The sequence below is a fragment of the Aethalodelphis obliquidens genome, unplaced genomic scaffold, assembly GCF_003676395.1.
Source record: "Aethalodelphis obliquidens isolate GAN/ISIS:26980383/991018 unplaced genomic scaffold, ASM367639v1 scaffold1, whole genome shotgun sequence".
Classification (NCBI taxonomy): domain Eukaryota; kingdom Metazoa; phylum Chordata; class Mammalia; order Artiodactyla; family Delphinidae; genus Aethalodelphis; species Aethalodelphis obliquidens.
Genome location: NW_020837945.1, coordinates 69,582,384 through 69,610,080, shown reverse-complemented (window position 1 = coordinate 69,610,080; position 27,697 = coordinate 69,582,384). Strand labels below are relative to the sequence as shown.

At 42.4% G+C, this 27,697-nt stretch overlaps 1 protein-coding gene across 7 annotated transcripts in view; it reads right to left on the bottom strand.

Moving 5' to 3' along the window:
- Nucleotides 1-27,697, bottom strand: part of KALRN (kalirin RhoGEF kinase) — a 637,474-nt gene that overhangs the window by 355,672 nt on the left and 254,105 nt on the right. For all 7 annotated transcript variants that reach the window (XM_027106834.1, XM_027106844.1, XM_027106853.1 and 4 more), the window contains exons 7-8: nt 4,447-4,638; nt 252-383 (exon numbers count right to left, since the gene is read on the bottom strand). In XM_027106834.1, the coding sequence (XP_026962635.1) occupies nt 252-383; nt 4,447-4,638 (324 nt within the window). The remainder of the gene's footprint in view (nt 1-251; nt 384-4,446; nt 4,639-27,697) is intronic.

The following is a 27,697-nucleotide window of genomic DNA, read 5'->3' as shown; positions in this document are numbered from 1 at the left end:
GTGTGTGTGTGTGTGTGTGTGTGTGTGTGTACGTACACGCATGTGCACTAAGGCAGTTCCTGCCAATGGCTGCATTTCGACATCATCATTAACAGATCAAAGATCTTAAAGATGTCTCCAGAGGGAGAAAAATGGCCTCTCTTCTTCTTAGTCCAACTCAGGCTATTTCGTAGCACACAGGCCAGTACTCTTGCCACACCCCCATACCCCTATACACAGCCAGAACCCTTGGGTGTCCGCTGGGTTCTCACCTCTGTGTAGGCCTGGGTCACCTGCTCATACAAGGACTGGTGGTGGTGGATCGCCAGCTCCAGGTCCTGCATCTCAGACGGCAGGCCACCTTCGCTGCACATCTTGCACCAGGCGTCCACTCCCGACAGGAACTGGAAGGAGATGCCGGCTGGGTCAGTGTGGGAGCACTGGGGGTGGGCAATGGGCAGATTACGTACAGACAGTCAGATACCTTGGGAAGAAGCATCAGGAACTCTGGAAGCCTTCAGAGACCACTGCAGACAGTGGAGTTTTTTCTTTAATTTTACAAACACCAACCCCAGGTAAGAAGTCAGACCCAGTACCTGTTTAGGAAGTATGGTTTCCACAAAGAAAGATGACTATTATGAAACTGCTGGGGATGGGAGTTGTCTTCATGTTCAACAGGTTATATCCACACACTGATGATAAAATACAGGTGTGCAAACAGCTCACTACATGACATGTGTACGTGAGAGCTTCTTGTCCTGTGCACACTCACAGGTACAAGTGAGAGGCAACATATAATGAAATGGGATGTTTCCACACATGTGCTTTATAGTGTGGACATTGAGCTGTGAAGAGTAGCAAAGAATGCCTCATTCAGGCCCATCAGGCACCCCAGGGAACCTGCAGAGACCATTCGACAGAGGATGGAGATTAACACTCAAAAAGATCCCTGCTATTGGGCCAGACCCCAAGGGGTGGGAGAGGGGAGGGCAGCTCAGCGGGACAGACTGTACTGTGTCTAGAGTGGCTCCTGGGCTGTGATATATAGATACAGATCTTGACAGACATCAAATTATTTAAAAATTAAAATTAACAACTGTGGGAGACTATGGGTCTCCATGCACAAAGGGTGAGCTAACTGAAATCACTCAGATTTATTGGGTGGAAAATACACCTCTAAAATGCAAATAATTCTTCACCCAACAGTCTGGAGTGGTTCTGTCTGATTCTTCTTGCCTGGGTGCACAGCTCCATTTAAATTAATTGCCTAAATACCTTTTTATCTCATTGCCTAGAACAGCCCATCTGAGGACAATAAAGAGCTGCCTACATAAATGCATTGAAAAATTAGCCTTGAATCCACTGTTTGCATGCGTGTGTGTGCGTGTGTGTGTGTGTGTGTGTGTGCTTTCCAGCTAAAAAGAAGCATGGTTAATGAGTTTCCCTGAAGGACTGGCAATACCCGAGAAATTGCATTAAAAAACAGATACAAATAAAATTGCTTCTCATCTAAACTAATCCAAGTCAGGAAACAGCAAATAGAAGCTGAGTCCTCCAGTTACTCTCAATCCGGGTATTGCGTTTCTACACCTGCCTGAGTCCCCCTCTTGGTATCGCGTCAGCTTTCAGTCCTTAGCCACCTGGCTGTGGCAGCGGATTTTTCATTCTGTGTGTTTTTGATCGCAGTAAGCCGTCTCCTAACGATGCTGGCAGAGTGCTGGGTGACGCCCAGGATCAGGCTGCACGTGCTTGCTAATGCCTCAGAAGCTGCTTGCTCCACCAACAACCATTTCATAAAGGGACCTGGAAGTAACTTGACAGTGTGTGTCAGTCGTGGGGGGAGCACCTCTTCAAGGTCTTTGGGATTTCTTTGTAATACTCTAACCAGAGTCCTATAGTGGATCCCACGAAACGGTCATCTCAAGGAGAGAAAGACAGAGACAGAGGGAGGCACTGAACCTCCCTTGCCAATCTGGAGAAACCTTGAACAAAGTGTGCAAATAATAGGTTGAAGAGAGGACAGGAGATCAGACATCAATATTCTCAGGTACTACCACCATCATCTTAAAAAAACAACAACAACAAAAGGCTAGATTCCTCTCAATGTGTAGGGCTGCTCTTGACTTATAACACAAGTACTTTCAGTCTTTGGGAAGGTCTCAGATGGAAACAGACACAGGTGGAGGAAATACAAAGATACCAACAGATCTTTGGTGATGTCTACCATTTAAAAAACACACTAAGCACCTAATATATTCCATCTCTAATCCTTGTAACAGTGCTGTGAGATTTATGATCATCCCCACATTAGAGACGAGGAAACAAGCTCAGAATGTTGAGGTGACCTGCCTAAGAGTTAATGATTAGAACTTACCTGTGTCTGGCATCAAAACCTAGACTCTTTATTTCTTTTTTTTTTTTTTTTTTTTTTTGCGGTACACGGGCCTCTCACTGTTGTGGCCTCCCCCATTGCGGAGCACAGGCTCCGGACGCACAGGCTCAGTGGCCATAGCTCACGGGCCCAGCCGCCCCACGGCATGTGGGATCTTTCCGGACCGGGGCACGAACCCGTGTCCCCTGCATCGGCAGGCGGACTCTCAACCACTGCGCCACCAGGGAAGCCCGACACCTAGACTCTTTCAATTATTCCATGCTGGTTCCATGTTAGGTGGGTAACAGAGGAAGAGTTTTAAGGTATAACCTTGTGTCTGACTCTGTGTTATCTGTGAGCTATCCAAATGTCATACAAAGAAAGAAATTTAGGGGTTAAGACCATAGGCTTTAATGTTAGACACACCTGATCCCAGATGCCTATCGATTAATTGTGTGATTTTCACAAGGGTATATTAATAAACTTTTAATAACCAGCATATATGTGTGTATGTAATACACACACAAGTGTTATAAACTTTACTGCTATAAAAGACGTGTAGCACATAATTTACAAAGAATAATAACACTTAGAATGCTTATGATAAATTCCATGTAATTAACTGATTCTCACATATGCTGTTGTTTGTAAACAACAAACTTATATAGTTCCAACACAAAAGCTGGTTGATACTTTCACTTTTGTTAAGATGTAAGACAAAAGTGAAAAATACCTGGAGACTTATGTCAGAACATTCCTCATTCATCAGTGATTTTAAGTGGCTTCTCTGCTAAATGCAGTAATAGTTTTTGAATATCAGAAGACTATTTCCTTGATTTTGTGTTCTATTCACAATGCAACAGCTATACACAGGGCACATTTTTAGGCTTAATCTGCATTTTAAAATATTTTCTCTCTCATTTTCTTAAGATTCTAGACAATCAATAAAACAACAAATCAAGCCCTGGTTTCTAACACTTGATGATTTCCATGGTGTAAAACTTTTATCTTGCCCTGTTTCAGGCTACCATTGCAACATCACCAAATATGTAGTTGGGATGAGGTGATCAGTAGCACACAACTGTATACTATTACCACAGACATAAATGTTGACAAAGAGACAAATGGTAACTCTTGCTGGCTTTGCTTAACATTCAAACAGGAAGGAACCCAGAGCCTATTTACATTCTGCTTGGTAGTTTATTGGTGTGTGTGTGTGTGTGTGTGTGTGTGTGTGTGTGTGTGAGAGAGAGAGAGAGAGAGAGAGAGAGAGAGAGTATATAACATAGAAATAATCTCAAGAACATAGAAAATAATAAAATCTAGTAAAATAATTGAAAATGATGAGTTTTGAGTATTTATTACCTTTGCTTTTAATGTGATATATTTAATTTAAATTTATATAGTTTAAAGTAATGGCTATGTTTAACAACCAGCTCATAAAATTCCTGAAAATTTAACCATTGGCTCTCCCTAAGCTGGTTAGAGTCAGCTCCTGCATGCCACTGGCTCTTAGGCAGCTTACTTAATCTCTCTGAGCTTCCCTGCTCCTCTCTGTAAAATGGGTTAGTAATGTCACTGGCCAATGCCAGTAAGTAAATGGCAACAAGTAATTATTATTTCTGTTCACTGTATTATTATTACATTATTATTATCCACAGCAAATGCTTCATGTAAAATTAGTTTCCCCCTGTTCTCAGCACTCAATGATCAGTTTAGTTTCACCCCTTTGGTCTATGCTTATGGAATGCAAACTAAGCAGTCAACACACACACACACACACACACACACGTGCACGTGCGTGCACACACACGTCCAACGATAAACTATTAAGCAGAATAGTTAGCTCTGGGTTTCTTCCTGTTTGAATGTTAAGCAAAGCCTCCAAGAGTTACCAATGTCTCTTTGGGTACACAGGGGCCATGACAGTACTAGAACATGGGCTGTTGTCAAAACTACTCAGCACGGTCTTTGGTGTTTCAAAAAGAGAGGAGGGTCTCTCTACACCTCAGTGTATGTCCTCCAAGCCTGCCCTGCCCTGCCCCTGCCCCTGCCCCTCCCACCACCAGAGGCCACAGCAGCTCCCTTGGCCTTACCTGCTCAGCCTTCTGATGGAACACAGCAGACATGGCGAGGATGGTGCTGCGCTCATCCAGAGCAGCCGCGAAGCTCTTCCACTCCTGGTCCAGCTGCGTGGAGATCTGCTTGATTTGCTGCGAGGCGTAGTGGCCGGCCTCTGAGAGGCGGGAAGCCACGGACATGATGCGGTTGATGTTGACATAGGCGTTCTGGGAAGCAAGGGAGAGCGGGTGCTGAGTGGGGCAGGCTGAAAAGGCACCCACAGAGCACCCTGGGCTGGGGGAATACGTGGGGAAGGAGGCTACCCAAAACAAAAAGTTTGAGAGAGGCCGGTATCGGCCACATTAACATATCCATTTTGAGCCCAAAGGAGGTCTTTGTTTATATTATGAATTTCAGCAGATGGCAGGTACAGTAACTGAGCCCCTTCATTTTGAGGACCAACATAGTTTTTGTGCCAACCATTAATGCCCACGAGTGCAGTCACTTTACATGGACTGCCTTAATGACCCTCACAATCATCTTATGAGGTCACGCCATGGGGACAGCATGGTACTTCCAAGAGTTTCTCTCCGGAAGCAACGGCTCAGACCAGGGCAAAAGCCTGAGGAGGCAAAGGCACCTCTCTCAACTCAGGAGAGAGCTGTACCCAGGGCATTACTGCCAACTACAACAGGGCAGCAGTGCTCATCAAAGAGGGCAAAGGACACACGTCACAGCATGACCACACATCTTCCTACCACTAAGTGAAGACTTTGCTGCCCCCTGTTCCTACCCCCACCAAGAGAGTAGGTGAATAAATAAATAGAGCATATGAAGCCACAATATCCACGCTTAAAGTAAGACCTGTGGAGCCCTTTCTTATCCCTACGTGACTTAGGAACATCTCCCCACCTGACCCCAAAAAGGCATCTGTGGGGCTCTCCTGGCCCTGCTGACTCCTCTCACCCTGTGTTTTGTTTACATTCCTTCCCATCTTTGATTGTCAATTAAAAATTCATGACCATGTGTGTCATTCCTTACTAGGCCAGCAGAAAACTCTACAGGAGGAAAGAAGACAAAAAAACCCACAAACGCACAAAGACAGTAATGAGCATGATTATTTTTAACTGCTACCTCCTATTAATTGTCGGAGGTGTCAAAACAACCAAGTAACATTGTAGCACCTACAGGGAGCTATTCTGACTCACACAATGTCTGTCTGAAGGAGGACTAGGGTGGCAGGTTGCTTGCACACCTCTGTTGTTATGAATCTTCTGATATGATAATAAATATTCTTCGGTAACGGCATTTTCTCTTGGCTCTATTAGCTCAGCGGTAGTTCATTAATAATGGGTAAGTTTAATGAAGGTTCTTTATTTTCCTTTCCCTCTTCCTCATGGTCCGCATTCATGTTCGCTGTCCTGACCTCAAGCACTCCATCCCAAACCTGAGCCAGGTTGATAAGGTCTCTCTTCATTTAAAAGGTCTCTGTGGAAGTTTAAGAGGTTAAGTGAAGCACTTGAACACAAATCCATCCTGATGTCTGATGATCCCCATGCGTAACCTCTTTCTTTAGTCTGGCCTGAGACCTTTCTGACTAGTACGTTTCCTTAATAGAACTAGAATATTACTAACTCTTATTATTTGAAATAACTATCCTTCAAAGACTTAGGAATCATTATCAGTCCTGTTTTCTGAGTTAGGACCCAGATTCTTCTTAAAATTAAACTCTATTTATAGAACTGACAGAAAAACCAACTCTGAATTAGAAATAGAAGGAAAGAAACGGGGGGATAAAAGACATATACTAATTTTAATAGCTCTGTCTTTTAAGAGACTAACATTAGGATTTCCACCAAATTTCCTGCTTGGGTTCCACCCAAAGCAGACCTTGAAACAAGGATTTGGGGCAGACTGTTTATTTGGGTGTGATCCCAGAAAGCACAGTGAGGGAGTAGGCAAGTCAACGAGGGAAGGGAGGCAAATAAAGAAAGGATGTGTCCATTAGTGGATTACTGCTGTGAGCATTTGGGGGTCATCTCTCCTGAAACCTTTGAGGGACTGCGTAGAACACACGTCTGAGCATCCCACTGGGAGATGAGGGATCTGGGGTATTTATGCACAAGTCCCATCACTCATGGTTGAAGGTCTCTCCTGGAGTTACTCCCTGGCATTTCCAGCCTGACCTACACACAGGCCAAGCATAGTCCCCAGGTCAGAGAGCGACCATGGGCAGAGAAACACAGGAAGCTGTCGCTGTGCATGGGAACGGTCTGCAGATGACCCTCGGGGAGGACTGAGGGGATATGAGTGGGACAATGGCAGCATCTAGTAAAGCTGCCCTTCCAAACTGGATTTGAATCCTGGGAACCCTCCCCACGCCACACACATTTCTCCAACTCTATCTAGTGTGGTTGGGTTTTCCTGTCATGGGAAAGACCTTCGTATCCTTTGGCCAGAAGGGAAGCAAGAACAGCAATAAGACAGGGTGTGGCCTGTCCCCGGGGTCTCTCGTGTGCATCTTATGGTTGCCTGGCCCTTTGTCATCACTGGCTGTTTATACTCTCCCCCCACAGGGAAGTTGGGGAGGTGCGTTTCTGCTCACTTTTAGGAAGAACTTTCTAGCTATTAGAGATGTTGAACTGTGGCTGCCTCTGGAGGCTGTAAACACCTTGTCACTCCTTCAAATATTTATGGAGAGTGGGCCAGGCTTTGTGTTGGGGGCTGTGGGAGATCAAAGACAAAGAGGAAAGAGACAGGATTCCTGCCCTCAGGGACTCACAGCTGAGACTTAAAAAAAGTCCTCAAATAACTGTAATTTAAGCAAAATGAAGTAAGTGTTATGACAGAGGTAGAGGCAACTCGCAGTGGGGATGCAGGGGGAAGGGATATGAACCACTGGCAAGGATGTTGAGAAGGGGCTTCCTGCACAGAAGGGGGTGGTGAGGTTGGCAGTCCTCCAAGGCCCCCTTCAACCCTTGAGCCTGTGATCATAAATGAAAGCTAAAAACAAACAAACAAAAAAAGACCACAGCCTACACTTCACATTCTAGAGACTAGCACAGTAAATGCCTTTTTGTTTCCTTATCAGTGGGCAGAGAGATGTCTTACTAAAGCTAACAAATGATTACACTTCACACAAGAAGTAGAGGAGTATTCCTCACAAAAGAGGGATAAGTATAATGTTGACTCATGAATTTGCTCACTGTGCTTCTCTACAGCCCCTTTGAAGAGCAGCAAAACGCTGCAGGCAAGTCACATGGTCCAAGTTCATCATCACCTTCTTTATCTCCCTCCAGCTTAGAACCTGAGACAAATAGGCAGAGAGATTCTAAACTGGAGTCACAAACCAAATGACAAGAGAAGAATGGCGGAGAAGGTCTCACATGACTTAAAAGGACAGAGCAAGGTTAAGAATCCAAATAAACAGGGTGCTTAGTCATTAGGCACAAATGACACGTCTTGGCCTTGGGTCAATCCCTCTGTGTAGTTTTTCTGTGTCACTGTTTATGCCTCTGTTAAAGAGCACCTGGGACTCCCGTCTGTCCTGGGGACATGGCCAGGGGGAATGCATATTTTGACTCTTCATGGCCTTTCCATTTTCTACCAGCTGCCTCCTCTACGCCCTCCCACCTGCCGGGCTCTGCCGTTCTTCCCTGCCAGCCTTCAATGCCCTTCCAGCTGCAGAGCTGTCCGTCAGTCGAGGGCATCAGCGTTGCCGGGTCAGGAGTCAGATGTGAGTTCTCGTCCAGCCCTGGCACTCGCTTAAGATGTCACTTGCCTCCTCTGTGCCTCAGCTTCCTCAGCTGTAAGATGAACTAAAGATCTCAGACATTCCATTTCTGAGTAAGCAGTGTCCAGTGTCGGCGCCATATAACCAGGCCTCCAGGTGTACCCTGTTCATGGAGGGCACGCAGATGGAACGTAGAGAGAACTTAGGCGGTCACAGTCTTCTTCTGTCTCATCTCCAGTGCCTGGGGGAATACTGACTATATCTAGACCTCATTCTATGGAGGAGGTGGGGCATATACTGAAGCAACAAGGGAGACAAAGCTGTCAAGTGTCCATGTGCAATGGGATGGTTTTAAACAGAAGAGGAACGTGATCTGGTTTATGCTTTCAAAAAACTGCTCTGTTCACTAAAGGGCTGGCAAGGGGACACCTACGTGGAGTGAGACCAAGAAGAGCAGTGCGGCCCACCCCAGAGGGACATGTAGCCCAGCCTCGGCTGTCCACATGCCTCAGCCCCTCAGCCCAGCTCTGCTTTCTGCACTGTCGTGCCAGGGCCACAGCTCGAGCTGGGTGACCAAGGGCCAGCTGCTCCCCTCCCCCTCTTCTCTGCATCCCCTTCCCCTGAGCCGAGCTGCCTAGACTAACCAGCTTCCCTGGTCAGAAATTAACAACATGACTAATAATTCTAGCTTAGTGAGTATCTTCTTAAACTCTTACCTCAAAACTGCTTTATGAATTTAAACCCCTCCCACCATATCAGTGCTGCTATTATTATTATCATTATTCAAAGTATTGCACTGTCCAAGGTTTAAACACGATCTACCCTGCAGGATGCAATGCACCTGCAGCCTGGCCTGCTGCATCCTCCATCCTACCCTATCTGCCCTCAAAGGCTCTCCTCCGATCATTTCGGTCACAAATAGGAAAAATAACTAAATTCCAACAGAATCTTCCTAACTCAAAACCCTCTATATTTACACCCTGTCCCCACTTTTGTTGCCTACAAAATTCTCTGTTTTCTCATTTCACTCCTGCAGCCATTAAGTGGAGATCACAGGATGGATGGCCAGACCCTTCTCCTGAGGTCTTGTCTCCTGCTGTGATTAACTGAAATCTATGGAACAAAGTCATTCTGCTGAAAGAACGATTTGGCAGAATTTTTTTTTTTTTTTTAACCCGGCTGAAGCTTGATGAAAGTTTTCAGCCCTGCCAAAGGCTCTCACTTTGAACCTGGCTCCTGGCTGCCCCGACTGGCTACAATAATATGCAAAGTTGCTTGCAAGATAATGATAACTCTCCACTTAAAAACCCAGCTAAATTTTCTCTTTAAATGTAGTCTCTTATGTGGTATACTCTGAAAGAGATACTGGCTCTTCTAGAAATAATCATTTGATGCAAGCTATCATTTTGGTCACCTAGGGTCTGTGTCAGGGGCTGATTGTAAGAGCAGATCCTTTCTGAGTACATGTATTATTTGAATCCCATTCACTTCACTCCTAAAATAAGGAGTGAATTTTACACTCTTGTGGTTGTAGGTCCCCACCCTGAATCATAAACTCCCTCCTGTGGGTTACATGAGATAACATAAAGCATCTGGTCAGTTGCCTGGCATATAACTGATAACTCAAAGAATGTCAAATCTTTTCCCACATCCAATTCCAGCACATTGGTGTTAACTCTCCAAGTTAATTGCAAACCAAATCAAAGTATTAGTAAAAAGTAAAACAAAAGAAAAATCTATTAACTATGCCAACCAGAGACAAATATTCCAATGAGTCCAGAGTCCCACTGTACTTCACAGAAAGCTTGCCACAAAGTCCCCTACTCTTCCTGAGGAACACTCCCTTGCACAGGGGCCTGCCACATGGGCCCAGCCCCACAGCAGGCAAAGCTGGCCTAGCTGCCTGTCAGGCCACTGCCCTGCAAACTACAGCCCCTGTGTTGGCAGATGCCCTACCCCTAGGATTCGAGAGTCTAGGGCCCTGAACTGTGCACAGGTCTGTCTTTGACCCAGAAAGATTGGAGAGTTCAGAATCAGCCAGTGACTAGCTCTGTGATCCATGCCCTTTCAACCTTAAGTCAGAAAAATAGAGGCCTTTGTCTCTTGGGATAGCCTTCTTAAGGTGTCTCCACTACCTTGACATGTGTGAGCCACACCCAGAGCACCCAGAAGTGGGAATGTCCCATGTTCACACAAGGGGACAGATCCATCTCCTTATCACTGGCCGTACTGCAAAAGGTGGCCGAAACCTCCTCCCCAGGCCAGGCGTGGCGGCCCGTCACTTTGTTGTCCAGGGGGACGTTTCTCCTCCTCACCTCCAGCACAGCAGAGGGGAGTCACTGAAGAGCTGTCTCATCTCTGCAAGGAATGAGTCCTGGGCACAGGGTTCTCAATTCCATTCTGCTCAACGGGGCTGCAGCTTTTAAATTATCCTCATGAAAACGGAAGTTGTGTTCTGTCAGATCATCACAGAAGGTGAGGTCAACTACCACAGAGGGGCCACTTTCCTGAAAGCGGCTCAGTCCTCTAGACAAGCCCTGGAGACCTTGTCTCTCCAAATCCAAAACTCCAGGGAGGGAGGCCAGGCAAACAACCGGCCAAGGGCCAGGGTACTCAGCAAAATCATCTGGGTCAAATGCAAAGTGAATGTTAAATCAAAATGTGAACTATAAAATACATAAACAGTACAGCCTCAGCTGAGAAAAATATTATGCAAACCAGGGAAGCACACCCAAAGGTTACTGAACGCTATTTTGTACTAAATATGCATAGTGGCAGCGGGGTTGAGGGGAGACTTTTCTTTAGGGTCTTTTTCTCATCTTAATTCTCTTGTGTATAGAGAAGCTTTTTAATTTTATTTATTTATTTATTTTGCGGTACGCAGGCCTCTCACTGTTGTGGCCTCTCCCATTGCGGAGCACAGGCTCCGGATGCACAGGCTCAGCGGCCATGGCTCACGGGCCCAGCCGCTCCGCGGCATGTGGGATCTTCCCGGACCGGGGCACAAACCCGTGTCCCCTGCATCGGCAGGTGGACTCTCAACCACTGCGCCACCAGGGAAGCCCTAGAGAAGCTTTTTTAAAAAATAATTTTGAGATTTTATATATATATATATAAATATATATACACACACAGTAATTGAGGTAAAATGTTCTTAAAACTATACAGAGGAAATATACATTATTTTATCCCCCAGCCCTTTCCCTCCCCAGTCAAAACACCAAATGTCTATGAGTGATGGAGCTAAGGGAGAATTTATGTTCAACCTTCTAATTTTATCAAACTCATTCTCTTTACTGACACACAAAGGTTGTTTCTAGTTTTTGCTTTTGGTTTTTTTTCCCCCTCTACAAATAATGCTAGGGGTTGCAGTTTATTTTTAATGGCCAAAAAGTTCGTTCGGTTAATGAATACATTGTTCAATAAAGTTCTTGGTGAAAACGAAAAACGTCTTTATTTTTACTTAAAACCGAATGAACTTTTTGGCCAAACCAATAATAGATTTGGTATTTAAAATATTTTTTAGTTTTAAAAATTATTTTAATGTGTCTTTAATTTTTTTTAATTTATTATTATTATTTTTTGTGGTACACAGCCCTCTCACTGTTGTGGCCTCTCCTGTTGCAGAGCACAGGCTCCGGACGCGCAGGCTCAGCGGCCATGGCTCACGGGCCCAGCCGCTCCGCGGCATGTGGGATCTTCCCGGACCGGGGCACGAACCCATGTCCCCCGCATCGGCAGGCGGACTCTCAACTACTGCGCCACCAGGGAAGCCCTAATTTATTATTATTATTATTTTATTTTATTTGTTTATTTTTGGCTGCATTGGGTCTTTGTTGCTGCGCATCGGCTTTCTCTAGTTGCGGCCTGCAGAGGCTACTGTTCGTTGCAGTGCACGGGCTTCTCATTGCGGTGGCTTCTCTTGTTGCGGAGCACAGGCCCTAGGCGTGCGGGCTCAGTAGTTGTGGCACGCGGGCTCTAGAGCACAGGCTCAGCAGTTGTGGTGCACGGGCTTAGTTGCTCCGTGGCATGTGGGATCCTTCCGGACCAGGGCTCAAACCCGTGTCCCCTGCATTGGCAGGCAGATTCCCAACCACTGCGCCACCAGGGAAGCCCTCTGTATCTTTAATTTTAATAGATTTGGTCAGGTTGCAATCCATGAAAGCTGTAACTACTCAAATGTCCCTGTATCTTTTTACTTTGGTAAAGCATTTGTTTTACAAGTAAAGTACAATTAATGTACAAGTGAAATAGGCAAGTTTTAGTGAGCAAATTATGCTTTAAGAAGGAAGAGAATACAAACACACTTCAGTTAAAGTTTTTAGAAGCCAAGTTCATATGATAATCTCATTTTACAGTTAAAAAATAATAATAAAACCCAGGTATTTCTTGCTTGAATCCACCTAGTAGGTGATTAAAAAATCTGTTTGATCAATTAAGTGGTATATTCAAAGTCACAAAAAGAGAGGCAAATTGGGACTAGACTCAGGTCTCCTGATTCCTAGTCTGCATCATCCTTCTGCTTATACTACCTTTTTCTCACGCCCTGCAGATAATATTAAGTTTTTGTTTTGTAACACTCAAAGAGAGCCATGAGGAGAATTATTTGGAGATTTTCCCATACAGCTTTCAGAGGCTTCATGAGTAACATTCAGAATCTGTAAGAAATAGATTGTGCCAAAGCAATGGAAAAAGCTGAACCTCACCTCCTTTTTCCAGATTAAGAGTACCATATGATCGCTTACATCTTTGCTAGTATGAAACCCACTTTGGGTCCTGAAGCTGTTAAAGCATCAGCTTATGATTAATTAGTTGAACATTACCATGTAAACCTGCTGATCCCACCTCGAAACATATGGACACCGGGATAGGAACATCTGGAATAAGAACTGTCCACACTTGAAACTCTACTACAATAGCTATGAGATGTGGTGAGCTCTAAACGAAACCTCTAACTTCTGCCTCTCTCAAACCACAGGGTGCCCTCTAGGGAACAAAACAGGGCAGCTGATGGATGACTATCTGGTCAGGGCTGGCCAAACAGTAGGTCAAACCATGTGGAAGCCATCTGTCATTGTCGGGCAGAGAGAGGAAAGAAGCTGGAACAGCCCTGGTGCTTAGCAAAGATAACACTGGCTTGTGAATCCCTCTGTCTCTCTTGCCTGGCTTGCTGTAGCAGTGTTTCCTCCAGCAATTGCCTTACAAACCATTAAGCAGCCATGAAAACAAACGCCTGGCCATATGTCCGAGGGCCAAGGAAACCCAGAAGCAGATTTAAGTAAAAGAGAAAGCCTTCTGTCTCTCCTCTCGCAGCTCTGAGTGAAACTTCCTTAAAAGGGTGAGTGTCTTTGTATGAGGCATTATTGCAGGATTATTGCAGGGAGGGATGGGTACAGCTGGAATTAGATTCAGGGAGGCCAGCAGGGAAAGAGGCTGGAAACAATGTAGCTCTTCTGAGTTAGGATGTAGTAATTTCAGGCTGCCTTTAAGGTTGGAATGAGAGGCTATAAAACTTCACAGAAACACATTCACCAGTATTTTATTTCCCAGGCCTTCCTTCTGCATTTCTCTTAGCTATTCAGAGCTTGGTCCTGGCATCAGTGCAACCCGGGAACTGGTTAGAAATGCAGAATCTCAGGCCCTTTCCCCATCTTCTGGATCAGAATCTGCATTTTAACAAGATTGTCCCAAGTGATACGTATGCACGTTAAAGTTTGAGATGCTCTACAGATGGGAACTATGAGGAGATGTCCCGAACAAGGAGAACTATTTCTTCTACCACTCCTGACCCTGACAGTGATAAGAGCTGAACATTTGCCAAGCATAACATCATGCCAAATGCTGTGCTTAAAATGCATGATCACATTTCATCCTTACAACATCCCTGGCAAAGGTACCAACACTATCCTCCATTTATGGACGAGGTAGTGAGGCTCTGAGAAACTGAAATAACTTGCCTATGATCTCACAACTAGGAAGGAAATACAGAGCCACGGCTAGCACCAAGTGCCCTTGTTCTTTCCCACTGTGCTGTTTTACTTTGCCATAAATGTGAAAGCAGTTGAACCAACCAAAGATGTCCCTCAAGGGAGATGATGAAGAGAAATTGCTCCCAAAGATTCACAAACTCATATCCCAGAAGAATAGGGCTCCCGGAGAGAGAATTCAATAAAAATTTCTACTTCTCTGAAGCCTCCCCACTGGGGTCCTTGACTTGCCCTTGGAATTCCCAGAATAGCTCAGCTCCAGAATGGGCAGGAGCCTGGCAGGTGGACTTTTCTTGTCCTTTTCCTCCTTGGAAGAATCATCTCTACCTGTAAATCCAAGGCCAGTCACCTTGAGGAACAGGTTCCAGTCTCCACAGAAACACAGTAAAGCTCAGGATTAAGGCAGTTCTTTGCCCCTTTCCTCAATATCGTGATTTATTGTCAGAGTCTTAAATCTGCGATCCTATTCGTTTATTCAAGCATTCATCCAGTAATTCAAGGCACTGTGCACGCAGGGAACAAGCAGACAAAACTCCTATGCTCATGGAGCTTACATTTTAGAAGAGTCAGACAATAAGGTAATAGCTACTATATATTTCTTATTTCAGTGCTATACAAAATACAGCTGGGAAAAGGATAGAGCATGGTGGGGCTGGGAAGTGCTACTTAAGATAGAGAAGTCAGGGCAGGCTGACCCCTGAAACTGAGGGTGACACTGGAGCTTAGCCCTGAATGAAGTGAGAGAATGAACAGCCAGGAAGAGGCTCCAGGTAAGCAAACAGTAGGGGCAAAGGTCACGAGGCAGGAATGACCTTGAAGCATTCAAGAAACAGCAAGAAGCCCAGGGTGACTGGAGCAGATGAGTAGGTGGTAGAGGATGAGATTGGAGGGGTAACGGGTGTCCAGACCACACAGAACCTCGTAAGCCATGGTAAGGGACTTCAGCTTTTATCCTAAGAAGGATTAAAGCATTCTGAGCACAGGAGTGACATACTTTTGGCAGGATCGCTAGGGCTGTTATGTTAAGAATGGACTGTAAGGAAACAAAGGTGGAAGCAGGGAGACCAGATAGGAGCTACTACAATAGTTCAGGCAGGTAATGGCTGTGCAAGTGGTAACAAGTGGCCAGATTCTGGATATACTTTGAGGGCAGAGCCAAGTGGACTTGCTGATGGAAATCCTTTAGTTCTTCCTCATTTCTGGGCCTCCGGTTGGGTCGCGAACTCTGACCTCTGTTTTGTTTTCTTTGTTTTTGGCACTGCTCCCTTCTCATCTGCCTATCTAGTCCTGACCTCTCAGTTCTTGAATCTTCTGATGTGTAAACGTCTTGCCTGTATGTCCCTGATCAGTCTCTGTCCCTTGTCTGGTACTCCTGGTCGGCTACCAGCCACGCTCCAGAAAGGCATATGCAATGTTGCTGCTACTTCTTATTATCAATACTTCATATTTGTGTCATGCCTTACAGTTTAAGACCTTTCGTGTACATTATCTCATCTGACGTGCTAGGTTTCACAGACCATTTCATGCCTTTCATTCGGCTCCAGGAGACCTCAGAGAAGAGGCATGAGTCAGCTTTGGCTGAATTTCAGACAAATTAACTCCTTGGCAGCTACAGACCTGGCAGAGAGCAGGCACTGGCTGCATGTATGTCCAAGTGTGTGGGTAAACTGAGCTACAAGGCTCAGGGGGTAAACACCCAGAGGGCACAGAAGATATCCTGAGGGTAAGGGACATGCTGACAGAGGGCCCCCGAGAGTAGTGGACTGAAGCTAGAAAGGTACCAAGGGTGTAGGGCAGAGAACCAGGAGTGAGGTGGGAGAGGAGGGAAACCTGTGCGCTGGAGGGGGTGAACGATCAGGAGAGAAGGCTGAACCAGGCCACTGCCAGCCACGAGTCAGCCAAGCCCTGCAGGTCAGCTCAGAGAAGCCTTTCAGAAGGGACCCAGGCCACGTGACTGGGCCACGTGAGGGGAGCCAGCATTGTGCCGCAGGGTGATATTGAGTGGTACAGAGTGATGCTTTGCTTCTGCCAAGGAGCTTCTCTCTGTTCCTGGTTTGAATAGGGGCCAATCCCCCAAACATGGCTGATTAGAGTCTGGTGGGTAAAGGAAAATGGGGCACCTTGGAGAGGCTGGAGTAGGGAGCAAGGAACAGAGAGTAAAGACAGATACTCTCTCCCCCTGGATACTCCTGACCTTGAAGGGAAGTCCTCCAACTCCACAGGTTAATTATCCAATAGCTTTAGAGTTTGACCCTAGGGCTAATGTCAGTTGGCTTATTTTCTCCACCTGATTCAGTGATTCTCAGTCTGGTTCTCCACCTTGTACAGGTTTCCTGGGAGACATCCCAGCACAGTTAAATCAGAGTCCAGGGCAGTGGGGCCCAGATGTGGTGTTTTTTCAAAGCTCCCGAGGTGACTCCAGTGGGCCATCAGGATGAAGGGCTGCTGCCTTAGACATGTGGACCAGCTTCACTGGGCTTAGTTCAAAGCATACTCCTTTCTCCTTAGGACAATTCTAATGCTGACAATGGTGCCAAGAGCAAGGATCATAAATGGATCCTGAGCAGATCAGAAAATAAATCTAATCCTCCCACTGAGTTAGAAGAAAATGGAAATTCTACCCACAAGGCTGTTTGTGGAGATACAAACACTGCATCCTGTTCAACTCGATTAGTAAGAATAGGTCTGGTTGGTGATACATGAAGCATTTTACAAGCACAGGTTTCCTTAGAAGCCCTGCCTTAGGGAATCTCAGCGCTAACAGAAAACACTGGATCACGTTCATTCTTGTCAGGGAAGGACACATTTTAATGGCTTTACTTCCATCTTTAGCATTAGAACCTCGGAAACAAAGAACCTCGGAAACAAAGATGCTTGAGGTCAGGTGGAACTTAAAAGACCATCCAGTGGTTCCTGGACTTTACTGTTCATCACCTGGGCAACCTGGTAAGCATCCTGGAAACTATTGCTCTCATTCACCTTCTTTTCATGGCTGTTCAGCTTCTGCTCAAGTCACGTCCTGTGGGGTTCCCTCAAAAGTAAAGGCCATGCCTTGCCAGTTCTGCATCCTCGCTGCCAAACTCTGCTCCAGGTTGGTAACAGATGCTGTAGCATGCTTAATATCCTATTCATTCAATGAGCATTTATTAGACACCTACTAGGTGCCAGGCCTTGTTACAGGCCCTGGAGATATGGGTGTGAATGAAACAAAGCTCTGTCCTTTTTTCTTTTTTTGCAGTACGCGGGCCTCTCACTGTTGTGGCCTCTCCCGTTGCGGAGCACAGGCTCCGGACGCGCAGGCTCAGCGGCCATGGCTCACGGGCCCAGCCGCTCCGCGGCATGTGGGATCTTCCCGGACCGGGGCACGAACCCGTGTCCCCTGCATCGGCAGGCGGACTCGCAACCACTGCGCCACCAGGGAAGCCCAAAGTTCTGTCCTAAGAGCTTATATCCTAGTGGGCAAAATTCTCCTACGCTAGGCATATGAAATTTAAGGATGGCTAAACTGCAAGCTCCTTGAAGGCAGCTTTGTGTCTCGTGTATCTTGCTGTTCTTAGTGTCCAGCAAAGGGCAAAGAGAACACAACATCAAAAGTTTGTTGAATACACCAATGAGTGAGTGCCGAGTGGTGCACCCAGAGCCTCCTATCTCAGCTTTGCCAACACCACCATGGTTGGTGCCCATGCTCTGTCATGGTCATTACCTGCAACCATTAAGAAGATTATATCTTAAAGGTAGCAGGAACCCATTTACAAAACATTCACTCTCCAGTTGTCTTTTCCTCCTCCTCCTCCCCTCCTTCTTCTTAACAGTTGTATTGAGATATAATTCACCTACCATACAATTCTCCCATTTAAACTCAGTGTATATAACTCAGTGGGTTTTAGTATAATAGTATTTGGTAAACAGATATGTGCAACCAACATCGCAGTCAATTTTACAACATTTTTATCATCAAAAGAAACCCTGTACCCTTTCCTTTCACTACTGTTCCTCTGTGCTCCATTCACCCCAAGCCTACTTTCTGTTTCTATAGGTTTGCCTATTCTAGACTGTTCATATAAATGGACTCATATAAATATGTGGTCTTTGGTGACTGGATTCTTTCACTTAGTAAGATGTTTTCAAAGTTCATCCATGTTAGAGCATGTATCAGCACTTCATTCCTTTTTATGCCAAATAATATTCTATTATATGTATACACCACATTTTGTTTATCCATTCATCAGTCAATGGACAATTGGTTTTTTCCACCTTCTGGCTATTATTAATGTTTCCTTAAACATTTGTGTATAATGTATGGACTTCTGTATGGACATATGTTGTCATTTCTCTTGAGTATACACATAGCAGTTGAATCTCTGGGTCATAGGGTAACTCAATGTTTAACTGAGGAATTGCCAGGCTGTATTCCAAATGGCCACACCATGTTACACTCCCTCAAGCATTGTATGAGGATTCTGATTTCTCAAGGTCCTCACCAACATTTGTTATTATCTGACTTTTTGATTATAGCTATCCTAAAGGATGTGAAAAGGTATCTCACTGTGGTTTTGATTTGCATTTCCCTCATGACTAACAGCTTTTCATGCACTTTCAAGCATCTTTTCATACACTTATTGACCATTTGTTTATCTTCTTGGGAGAAATGACTATTCAGATTCTTTGTCCATTTTTCCATTGGGTTACTTGTCTTTTTGTTATTGAGTTGGAAGAGTTCTTTATTCTCTTATTCTGTATTATAGATTCTAGATACAAGTCCCTTATCAGATAAATGAATTGCAAATATTTTCTCCCATTCTGTGGGCTGCCTTTTCACTTTCTTGATTGTAACTTTTGAATCACAAAAGTTCTTAATTTTGATGAGGTCTAATTGATCTATTTTTTATTTAGTATGAGGTAAGGATCCAACTTCATTTTTTGCATGTGTCTATCCAGTTGTCCCAGCACCATTTGTTGAAAAGACTATTCTTTCCACATTGAATGGTCATGGAACACGTCAAAAATCAGTTGACCACAGACATATGACTTTATTTATGGACTCTCAATTCTACTCCATTGATCTTTATGTCTATACTTATGCCAGTACCATACTGTCTTGATTACTGTGGTTTTGTGGTAAATTTTGAGATCAGGAAATATGAGTCCTCCAACTTTGTTCTTTTTAAAAATTATTTTGGCTACTCTGGGTCCCTTGCAATTCCATACAAATTTTAGAATCCACTAGTTAGCTTCTACAAAGAAGCCAGCTAGGATTCTGATAGAGATGTGCTGAATCTGTATATTAATTTGGGGAGCATGGCCATCTTAACAATATTTAAGTCTTTCACTCCATGAGTATGAGATGTTTTTCCCTTTATTTAGATCTTAAATTTCTTTCAACGTTTTATTGTTTTCAGAGTACAAGTTTTGCACTTTTGTGAAATTTTTCCCAAGTATTTTATGCTTTTTGATGCTACTATAAATGGAACAGTTTTCTTAATTTCACTTCCAGATTGTTCACTGTGTGTAGAAATATCCTGAAATCTGAACTCATTTATTAATTCTAATAATTTACTAGTTCTAATAATTTTATAGTAAATGCCTTAGGATTTTCCATATACAAAATCATGACATCTGAAAATAGAGATAGTTTTACTTCTTCCTTTCTAATCTAGATGTCTTTTCTTTTTCCTGAATAACTGTCCTGGCTAGAACTTCCAGTGTTAATTAGAAGTGGCAGACTTATCCTGTTCCTGATTCTAGGGAGAGGGTATCCAGTCTTTCACCATGAAGCATGACGTTAGCTGTGGGTTTTTCATAGGTGCCCTTTCTCAGGCTGAGGAAGTTCTCTTCTAGTCCCAGTTTGTTTTATTATGAAAGGGTATTGACTTCTGTCAAAGAGTTTTTCTGGGTCTATTGAGATAATCATGTGATTTTTGTTTTTTATTTTACTGATGTTAAACCAACCTCACCATCCTGGGGTAATTCCCAGTTCATCATAGTATATAATTCTTTCTGTATGTTTCTAGATTTGGTTTGCTGTTAGCATTTTGTTGGACATTTTTACATCCATATTCATAAGCAATATTGGTCTGTAGCTTTCTTTTCTTTTGTAATGTTTTTGTTTGGTTTTGGTATCAAAGTAATACTAGCCTCATAAAAAGAGTTGGGAGTATTTCCTCCTTTTCTATTTTTTTTTTGAAAAGCTTCTGAAGAATTAGTATTAACTCTTTAAATGTTTGATAGAATTCAGTGGTAAAGCCCTCTGGGCCTGGGTTTTTGTCCATTTCATCTAAGTTATCTAATTTACTGGTGTACAATTGTTTGTAGTATTCCTTTATAATCCGTTTTGTTTCTGTATGGTTGGTAGTAATATCCCCTCTTTCATTTCTGATGCCAGTAACTTTTTTTCTTGGTTATTCTAGCTAAAGGTTTGTCAATTTTGTTGATCTTTCAAAGAACCAGCTTTGGGATTCACTGATTTTTTTCTACTGTTTTTTCTTCTCTATTACATTAATTTTCACTCTAATCTTTATTACTTCCTTCCTTCTGTTTGTTTTAGGCTTAGTTTGCTCTTCTTCTTCTAGTGCCTTAAGGTGGAAGTTTAGGATATTAATTTAGATTTTCTTTTTCTTTCTTTAACTAGAGGTATTTACAGCCATAAATTTCTCTCCAAGCATGGCTTTAGCTGCAGCCTATAAGTTTTGATATGCTGAGTCTTCATTTTCATTCATTTTTAAGTATTTTCTAATTTCCCTTTTTATTACTTCTTTGATCCATTGTATATTTAAGAGAGTGTTATTTAATTTCTACATATTTGTGAATTCCCCAAATTTCTTTCTGTTGCTGATTTCTAATTTCATTCCATTGTGGTCAGAGAATGTATTTTATATTATTTTTATCCCTTTTATTTATTAAGATTTCTTTTATTGCCAATATATGGTCTATTCTGGGCAATGTTTCACATGCCCTTGAGAAGAATGTATAGTCTGCTGTTGTTGGGTGGAGTGTTCTATAGGTTGATTTGGTTTATAGTCTATTTCTTCATTCAAGTCTTCTATTTTCTTATTGATCTTCTGCTTAGCTGTTCTAACTATTATTAAAAGTGGGGTATGGGGCTTCCCTGGTGGCGCAGTGGTTGAGGGTCTGCCTGCCGATGCAGGGGACGTGGGTTCGTGCCCCTGTTCGGGAGGATCCCACATGCCGCGGAGCGCCTGGGCCTGTGAGCCATGGCTGCTGGGCCTGCGCGTCCGGAGCCTGTGCTCCGCGGCAGGAGAGGCCACAGCAGTGAGAGGCCCGCGTACCACAAAAAAAAAAAAAAAAAAAAAAAAGTGGGGTATGAAAGTCTCTATTATTTTTGAATTGTATTTCTCATCATTTTTGTCAGTTTTTGCTTCATTTATTTTGGTGTTACATTGTTAGGTACATATGCTTATAATTTTTATATCTTCCGGATGGAGTAACTCTTCCATCTTTACAAAATGTTCCCCATTTTCTCCAGTAACATTTTTGTTTTGTTTTGTTTTGTTTTGAAGTCTATTTAAATGTCTGTTATTAGTGTAGTCATTCTGGGTTTTCTTATGATTGCTGTTTTCACAATACATCTGTTTCCATCCTTTTACTTTCAATCTATCATAATCTTGAATCTAAAGTGTTTCTCCTATAGACAATATATTGTTGGATCTTTTTTTTTAAATCCATTTGAAAATTTCTACCTTTGATTAGATTGTTTAACCTTTTCACATTTAATGTCATTATTGATATAGTTGGATTTATGCCTGCCATTATACTTTTTCTATATGTCACGTCTGTCTTTATACCTCTGTTCTTTCTATAGTGCTTTCTTTTGTGTTAACTGAATATTTTATAATGTAGTATTTTAATATCTTTGCTAACTTTTTCCTCTATTATTTTTTGTTATTTTCTTAGCTGTTGCTCTAGAGTTTAACAAGAATATCTTAACTTATGAGAATCAGTCTCAGAGGCATACTAACTTAATTCCACTGAGATATTAAAATGTCACTCCTGTATAGCTTTATTCCCTTTCCCCTCTTTTTTTATTGAATTTTATTTTATTTATTTTTTTAAACAGCAGGTTCTTATTAGTTACCCATTTTATACATATTAGTGTATATATGTCAATCCCAATCTCCCAATTCATCACACCACCACCACCACCCCTGCCACCTTCCCCCCTTGATGCCCATATGTTTGTTCTCTGCATCTGTGTCTCTATTTCTGCCTTGCAAACCAGTTCACCTGTATCATTTTTCTAGGGTCCACATATATGTGTTAATATACAATATTTGTTTTTCTCTTTCTGACTTACTTCACTCTGTATGACAGTCTCTAGATGATCCATCCACGTCTCTACAAATTACTCAATTTCGTTGCTTTGTATGGCTGAGTAATATTCCACTGTGTATATGTACCACATCTTCTTTAACCATTCGTCTGTCAATGAGCATTTAGGTTGTTTCCATGTCCTAGCTATTGTAAATAGTGCTGCAATGAACATTGGGGGTGCATGTGTCTTTTTGAATTACGGTTTTCTCTGGGTATATGCCCAGCAGTGGGATTGCTGGGTCATATGGTAATTCTTTTTTAGTTTTTTAAGGAACCTCCATACTGTTCACCATAGTGGCTGTATCAATTTACATTCCCACCAACAGTGCAAGAGGGTTCCTTTTCTCCACACCCTCTCTAGCATTTGTTGTTTGTAGATTTTCTGATGATGCCCATTCTAACTGGTGTGAGGTGATACCTCATTGTAGTTTTGATTTGCATTTCGCTAATAATTAGTGATGTTGAGCAGCTTTTCATGTGCTCCTTGGACATCTGTATGTCTTCTTTGGAGAAATGTCTATTTAGGTCTTCTGCCCATTTTTGGATTGGGTTGTTTGTTTCTTTAATATTGAGCTGCATGAGCTGTTTATATATTTTGGAGATTAATCCTTTGTCCATTGATTCGTTTGCAAATATTTTCTACCATTCTGAGGGTTGTCTTTTTGTCTTGTTTATGGTTTCCTTTGCTGTGCAAAAGCTTTGAAGTTTCATTAGGTTCCATTTGTTTATTTTTGTTTTTATTTTCATTACTCTAGGAAGTGGATCAAAAAAGATCTTGCTGTGATTTATGTCAAAGAGCGTTCTTCTTATGTTTTCCTCTGAGAGTTTTACAGTGTCTGGTATTACATTTAGGTCTCTAATCCATTTTGAGTTTATTTTTGTGTATAGTGTAAGGGACTGTTCTAATTTCATTCTTCTACATGTAGCTGTCCAGTTTCCCCAGCACCACTTATTGAAGAGACTGTCTTTTCTCCATTGTATATCTTTGCCTCCTTTGTCATAGATTAGTTGACCATAGGTGCGTGGGTTTATCTCTGGGCTTTCTATCTTGTTCCATTGATCTATGTTTCTGTTTTTGTGCCAGTACCATATTGTCTTGATTACTGTAGCTTTGTAGTATAGTCTGAAGTCAGGGAGTCTGATTCCTCCAGCTCCGTTTTTTTCCTTCAAGACTGCTTTGGCTATTCGGGGTCTTTTGTGTCCCCATACAAATTTTAAGGTGATATGTTCTAGTTCCGTAAAAAATGCCATTGGTAATTTGATAGGGATTGCATTGAATCTGTAGATTGCTTTGGGTAGTATAGTCATTTTCACAATACTGATTCTTCCAATTCAAGAACATGGTATATCTCTCCATCTGTTGGTATCATCTTTAATTTCTTTCATCAGTGTCTTATAGTTTTCTGCATACAGGTCTTTTGTCTCCCTAGGTAGGTTTATTCCTAGGTATTTTATTCTTTTTGTTGCAATGGTAAATGGGAGTGTCTACCTAATTTCTCTTTCAGATTTTTCATCATTATTGTATAGGAATGCAAGAGATTTCTCTGCATTAATTTTGTATCCTGCTACTTTACCAAATTCATTGATTAGCTCTAGTAGTTTTCTGGTGGCATCTTTAGGATTCTCTATGTATAGTATCATGTCATCTGCAAACAGTGACAGTTTGACTTCTTTTTTTCCAATTTGGATTCCTTTTATTTCTTTTTCTTCTGTGATTGCCGTGGCTAGGACTTCCAAAACTATGTTGAATAATAGTGGTGAGAATAGATATCCTTGTCTCGTTCCTGATCTTAGTGGAAATGCTTTCAGTTTTTCACCACTGAGAATGATGTTTGCTGTGCGTTTGTTGTATATGGCCTTTATTATGTTGAGGTAGGTTCCCTCTATGCCCACTTTCTGGAGAGTTTTTATCATAAATGGGTGTTGAATTTTGTTAAAAGCTTTTTCTGCATCTGTTGAGATGATCATATGGTTTTTATTCTTCAATTTGTTAATATGGTTTATCGCATTGATTGACTTGCGTATATTGAAGAATCCTTGCATTCCTGGGATAAATCCCACTTGATCATGGTGTATGATCCTTTTAATGTGTTGTTGGATTCTGTTTGCTAGTATTTTGTTGAGCATTTTTGCATCTATATTCATCAGTGATATTGGTCTGTAAGCTTTTTTTGTAGTATCTTTGTCTGGTTTTGGTAACAGGGTGATGGTGGCCTCATAGAATGAGTTTGGGAGTGTTCCTTCCCCTGCAATTTTTTGGGAAGAGTTTGAGAAGGATGGGTGTTAGCTCTTCTCTAAATGTTTGATAGAATTCACCTGTGAAGCCATCTGGTCCTGGACTTTTGTTGGAAGCTTTTTAATCACAGTTTTAATTTCATTACTTGTGATTGCTCTGTTCATGTTTTCTATTTCTTCCTGGTTCAGTCTTGGAAGGTTATACCTTTCTAAGAATTTGTCCATTTCTTCCAGGTTGTCCATTTTATTGGCATAGAGTTGCTTGTAGTAGTGTCTTAGGATGCTTTGTATTTCTGTGGTGTCCGTTGTAACTCCCCCTTTTTCATTTCTAATTTTATTGATTTGAGTCCTCTCCCTCTTTTTCTTGATGAGCCTGGCTAATGGTTGATCAATTTTGTTTATCTTCTCAAAGGATCAGCTTTTAGTTTTATCGATCTTTGCTATTGTTTTCTTTGTTTCTATTTCATTTATTTCTGCTCTGATCTTTATGATTTCTTTCCTTCTGCTAACTTTGGGGTTTGTTTGTTCTTCTATCTCTAGTTCCTTTAGGTGTAAGGTTAGTTTGTTTACTTGAAATTTTTGTTTCTTGAGGTAGGCTTGTATAGCTATAAAATTCCCTCTTAGAACTGCTTTTGCTGCATCCCATAGGTTTTGGATCATTGTGTTTTCATTGCCATTTGTCTCTAGGTATTTTTCGATTTCCTCTTTGATTTCTTCAGTGATCACTTGGTTATTTAGTAACGTATTGTTTAGCCTCCACGTGTTTGTGTTTTTTACGTTTTTTTCCCCTGTAACTCATTTCTAATCTCATACCCTTGTGGTCAGAAAAGATGCTTGATATGATTTCAGTTTTCTTAAATTTACTGAGGCTTGATTTGTGACCCAAGGTGTGATGTATCCTGGAGAATGTTCCGTGTGCACTTGAGAAGAAAGTGTAATCTGGTCTCTTTGGATGGAATGTTCTATAAATATCAATTAAATCTATCTGGTCTATTGCATCATTTAAAGCTTCTGTTTCCTTATTTATTTTCATTTTGGATGATCTGTCCATTGGTGTAAGTGAGGTGTTAAAGTCCTCCACTATTATTGTGTTACTTTCGATTTCCTCTTTTATAGCTGTTAGCAGTTGTCTTATGTATTGAGGTGCTCCTATGTTGGGTGCATATATATTTATAATTGTTATATCTTCTTCTTGCATTGATCCCTTGATCATTATGTAATGTCCTTCCTTCTCTCTTGTAACATTCTTTATTTTAAAGTCTATTTTATCTGATATGAGTATAGCTACTCCAGCTTTCTTTTGATTTCCATTGGCATGGAATATCTTTTTCCATCCCCTCACTTTCAGTCTGTATGTGTCCCTAGGTCTGAAGTGGGTCTCTTGTAGACAGCATATATACGGGTCTTGTTTTTGTATCCATTCAGCAAGCCTGTGTCTTTTGGTTGGAGCATTTAATCCATTCATGTGTAAGGTAATTATCGATATGTATGTTCCTGTGACCATTTTCTTAATTGTTTTGGGTTTGTTTTTGTAGGTCCTTTTCTTCTCTTGTGTTTCGTACTTAGAGAAGTTCCTTTAGCATTTGTTGTAGAGCTGGTTTGGTGGTGCTGAATTCTCTTAGCTTTTGCTTGGCTGTAAAGCTTTTGATTTCTCCATCGAATCTGAATGAGATCCTTGCCAGGTAGAATAATCTTGGCTGTAGGTTCTTCCCTTTCATCACTTTAAGTATGTCATGCCACTCCCTTCTGGCTTGTAGAGTTTCTGCTGAGAAATCAGCTGTTAACCTTATGGGAGTTCCCTTGTATGTTATTTGTCATTTTTCCCTTGCTGCTTTCAATAATTTTTCTTTGTCTTTTAATTTTTGCCAATTTGATTACTATGTGTCTTGGTGTGTTTCTCCTTGGGTTTATCCTGTATGGGACTCACTGCGCTTCCTGGACTTGGGTGGCTATTTCCTTTCCCATGTTAGGGAAGTTTTCGACTATAATCTCTTCAAATATTTTCTCGGGTCCTTTCTCTCTCTCTTCTCCTTCTGGGACCCCTATAATGCAAATGTTGTTGTGTTTAATGTTGTCCCAGAGGTCTCTTAGGCTGTCCTCATTTCTTTTCACTCTTTTTTCTTTATTTTGTTCTGCAGCAGTGAATTCCACCATTCTGTCTTCCAGGTCACTTATCCATTCTTCTGCCTCAGTTATTCTGCTGTTGATTCCTTCTAGTGCAGTTTTCATTTTAGTTATTACATTGTTCATCTCTGTTTGTTCTTTAATTCTTCTAGGTCTTTGTTAAACATTTCTTGCATCTTCTTGATCTTTGCCTCCATTCTTTTTCCGAGGTCCTGGATCATCTTCACTATTATTATTCTGCATTCTTTTTCTGGAAGGTTGCCTATCTCCACTTCATTTGGTTGTTTTTCTGGGGTTTTATCTTGTTCCTTCATCTGGTACATAGCCCTCTGCCTTTTCATCTTGTCTATCTTTCTGTGAATGTGGGGTTTTTTTCCCCCACAGGCTGCAGGATTGTAGTTTTTCTTGCTTCTGCTGTCTTCCCTCTGGTGGATGAGGCTATCTAAGAGGTTTGTGCAAGTTTCCTGATGGGAGGGACTGGTGGTGGGTAGAGCTGTTGTTGCTCTGGTGGACAGAGCTCAGTAAAACTTTAATTCTCTTGTCTGCTGATGGGTGGGGCTGGGTTCCCTCCCTGTTGGTTGTTTGGCCTGAGGTGACGCAACACTGGAGCCTACCGGGTTGTTTGGTGGGGCTAATGGTGGACTCTGGGAGGGCTCACGCTAAGGAGTACTTCCCAGAACTTCGCTGCCAGTGTCCTTGTCCTCACAGTGAAACAAAGCCACTCCCCGCCTCTTCAGGAGACCCTCCAACAGTAGCAGGTAGGTCTGGTTCAGTCTCCTACAGGGTCACTGTTCCTTCCCCTGGGTCCTGATGCACACACTAATTTGTGTGTGCCCTCCAAGACTGGAGTCTCTGTTTCCCCCAGTCCTGTCAAAGTCC